This window comes from Kryptolebias marmoratus, linkage group LG20 (genome assembly GCF_001649575.2).
Source record: "Kryptolebias marmoratus isolate JLee-2015 linkage group LG20, ASM164957v2, whole genome shotgun sequence".
NCBI lineage: Eukaryota > Metazoa > Chordata > Actinopteri > Cyprinodontiformes > Rivulidae > Kryptolebias > Kryptolebias marmoratus.
The window spans coordinates 4,350,525-4,354,013 of NC_051449.1; the positions used below are offsets into that span (position 1 = coordinate 4,350,525).

General features: G+C 40.8%; 1 protein-coding gene across 1 annotated transcript in view; it reads left to right on the plus strand.

Annotated features, from left to right (window-relative positions):
* Positions 1-3,489, plus strand: part of ak5 (adenylate kinase 5) — a 68,333-nt gene that overhangs the window by 3,198 nt on the left and 61,646 nt on the right. Inside the window, exon 3 of the mRNA XM_017410816.3 lies at positions 1,740-1,907. Within this exon, the coding sequence (XP_017266305.1) occupies positions 1,740-1,907 (168 nt within the window). The remainder of the gene's footprint in view (positions 1-1,739; positions 1,908-3,489) is intronic.

Here is a 3,489-nt window from a genome sequence, read left to right on the forward strand (position 1 = left end):
ACATTTGAAATATATGAGTTTGTATGTAATGTATGAATATAATATACAAGTTTCACTTTTTAAATGGAATTACTGAAATCAATCTACTTTTTCATGATATTCTAATTTTATGACCAGCACCTGTAAACAGTTGGGTCAAAGATTTGTAGAGCAACAAAAAAAAGTCATATTTATATAAATTATATATATTATTGCTTTAAAATTTAGAAAGCCAGCCACGGTGCACGTCACATCACCTCCTTCCTACAATCACAACCGAAGCAACACCGTCTCCGAACAGGGGAGGGTGTTGACATTTTCAGCGCAGCTTAAGGAGCCTTTCTGAAGATCCACTGTTAAAGCTTTTTTTGTTTCTCTTTGAAGTACCGGAAGGAAGAGACTTTTAGAGTATATTGAGATAAGATGCTTTTTGCAGCTCTAATGTGATACGTAGCCGAGTGCGTCACCACTCTCGCTCCTGAAAGTGTCTAAAGTGAGACACCTGAGCCTCTACAACAAGCTGAGGCTTTTATTTACATAGATCCTGTTTCCTGTTAAAAACAAAGGACTAGCATATTGCCTGCCGCCTTACATGTCAGAGTTTTAAACTGAGATAATTTATTTTGAGAATTTTTTCAAACATCGAACCTAACGTTATGCACAAGCTCATACAGCGTCACCAGATGCAAGAGAGTATGAGCCATTTTTGTGTTTTTATCACCTGCCTTTCCCGTTTGGCAGCAAAAACAAAACCCAGCGCGTGCAGCTGCACAGATAACAGCTAACACGCACGTGCTTCCTTCACCAAACAGTTCCAGGAGATGAACATGCAAAGTTAATGGTTAAGAGTTTCAAAAAGCTCTTCATAACAAACCGATGCAAAGCACGGTTAGAATTTGCAAAGCAAAGTCTGCTCCGACTTCGCCAGCAGCCTGCTAACGTTTGTTTTCTGACATTGAGTCACACATAAACCTCTTTGTTTGGGGCGCATGTAAACGGCGTCAGCAGTGAAAGGAACTTCCTGCACAAATTTACCTACACTCACGCAGATTGAGCCATAAAATGGATAGACATAGATTGTTTTCACGGGAAGTCCTTCCTTTTTGAGTTATGTTAAAAATGCCTGAATGGGCTGGGCTGCTGGAAAATGTATGATGATGAGGAGTATTGATAAATGTAGCCTCTGGCTGAAGCACAACTCAATGAAATGGCACTCTGCTCAAATTTTATTACTATAGTTCCCCACATATTTGATTTATGCTTTAAAATAGTTACAATACATGCTTTCAGTATGTTTTGCTGAGCTCTTTGCACAAAATTGCCTTTCTCTTCTTCATTACTTTCATTGCTCCATGAACCATCTTTCTGAAGAGATTGCATTGGTTTTACATAAGTTGTAGTAGCTTTCTTCCTCTGGTGTGGTTTGCGGTAATGATTTCTATCTCTTATAACCGTGTTAATGTTGTGAAAGCTTTATAATCAATGCTTTAATCACCGTAGACAGCAAGATAATTAGCAGCCTAAATGCAGCGGCACTGTTTGCTTTCATCGCTCTTCTGATTTAACCTCTAACTTACTGTTTGATTGTTTAAACGCACAAATTTTGCTTTTGATCCCCCCATGATTTCTGTAATTACAACAGGACACCTGCAGCTGCAGTTTGTTCAGAAAGCGCAGTTTTTCATCCGTCAATGCGGAAACAAAAAGCTGTCTTCTTCTGCTCATTTCTGACCCCGTTTGTGTTTCTGTTTGTTGGTCAGTGCTGCCAGACAGCCCCAACTTTCCCTACAGACGCTACGACCGCCTGCCCCCCATCAACCAGTTCTCCATCGAGAGTGACTCGGACCTGTCGGAGACGGCCGAGCTCATCGAGGAGTACGAGGTGTTTGACCCGTCCAGACCTCGACCCAAAGTCATCCTCGTCATCGGTAAAACACCGCTCACACACTCACAAACACTGAAACCACACATGTGAGCGTGACTTTGCACGGGACAGAAATGAGGAACCTGACCCTTTGATGAATGCTCTATTCATTTATGTTAAAGGAAAAAACAACAAATGGTTGCTTTGCTGATGATCTCTAAATATGCAGCCGGGATGAGAATATGACTTGTGACAAAGAGCGTATGTGTGCGTTTCCATTCGTATCTTTAGGGCCGATCTAGCTGCACGTTCTTTGCTGTCTATATATGTATTAACCTTACAAACAGTCTTATAAATCAAGTTGAGACTTTAAAGCAGTGCACAAAGGTCAAAAAAATAAGCAAGAAAGCGATTTTGTCCTCTTTCCGAAGCCTTTTAATGGGTTTCTGCTGCGGCGTGTTTTGCTTTCAGTGGGATTTTCACACTTGCTGTGGAGTGGCTGATAGATATTTGTCCTCGCAGCACAAAGCCAGTTCCTGTCTCTCCTTTTGTGAGCACATTGTGCCCTGGTTTTGAAGAGGAAAAGCAGGATGGCACCAGCTGTCATCTCTGCGGAGGATCATGGAGAATGTTTTGTCTGTCAGGTTTGCAGACACGACCCAACAAAGACGTTATGTGCTGTTAGGAAGATGTTGAGAGGAGGCTGAGGTCAAGAATTACAAAATCCATCATTATTTTTATCCTCCTGATTTTCTCTATGGCATTATTTCCATTATAACCCAGAAAATACTGTGAAATAAACTCTATAAATAACTGCTCTGTGACATTTTTGTACCTTGTGAGGCAGCTTTTGTCTCGTAAAATTTGTCAGATGATGTGAAAATCCATTAAGTCATTTTTTCCTCCGTCTTATAAAGGCAGATATTAAGTGTAACCTCTCTGAACGCCACAGCCTTTCCCCCTTTTCATAGTTTCATCTTCCGGTCCTGTAATGCTCGTTGGACTCCTGGAACAATCTTGAGTCAGCTTCGATCTAATCACAGTTGTTTATTTGAGCTCAGGATGAATCTGTGTTTGTGTGGCGCAGTGAAATCACCAACTCTAGCAGAACCTACTGCAAAAAGGCCGTTTTAACGAGCGTTTTACCTGTCACAGATGTTGTGACACAGGTTGCAGAGACAGGTATGTTCATGGCTAACATGGCGGAGTCGGTTATCAATCCAGAATTGTGAAAGTTTTTTTTTAAGTGGGCAAAACAAAACTTGTCTATCTAATCTATTTGAGGTTAAAATGTACAACATAACAAGCAAAATGATCAAACTCGACTCAAACTTTATTTTAAAGCACACTGAAGACAACGTAGGTTGACCTACAGTGATAAAAAGCGAATTTACAACTATATTACAGACCCTCCAGGAGTTTGCGATGTTGCGATCGCAACTATTAACGCAAAATCAAGCAAACCCCGCAAAATCGCAACTTTTTGCAACTTTGCCCAAAACACCTCAACTTTAACCCAATATTTATTGTTTCTAAAGTGATTCGCCACCGTTTCTGCGGTCTTGTGTCTTCTTTGTGGGTTTGTGTAGTGTGGAATACAAAATAACCCCAAATAACTCAGGAAGAAGACACGTGACGTCACTTCC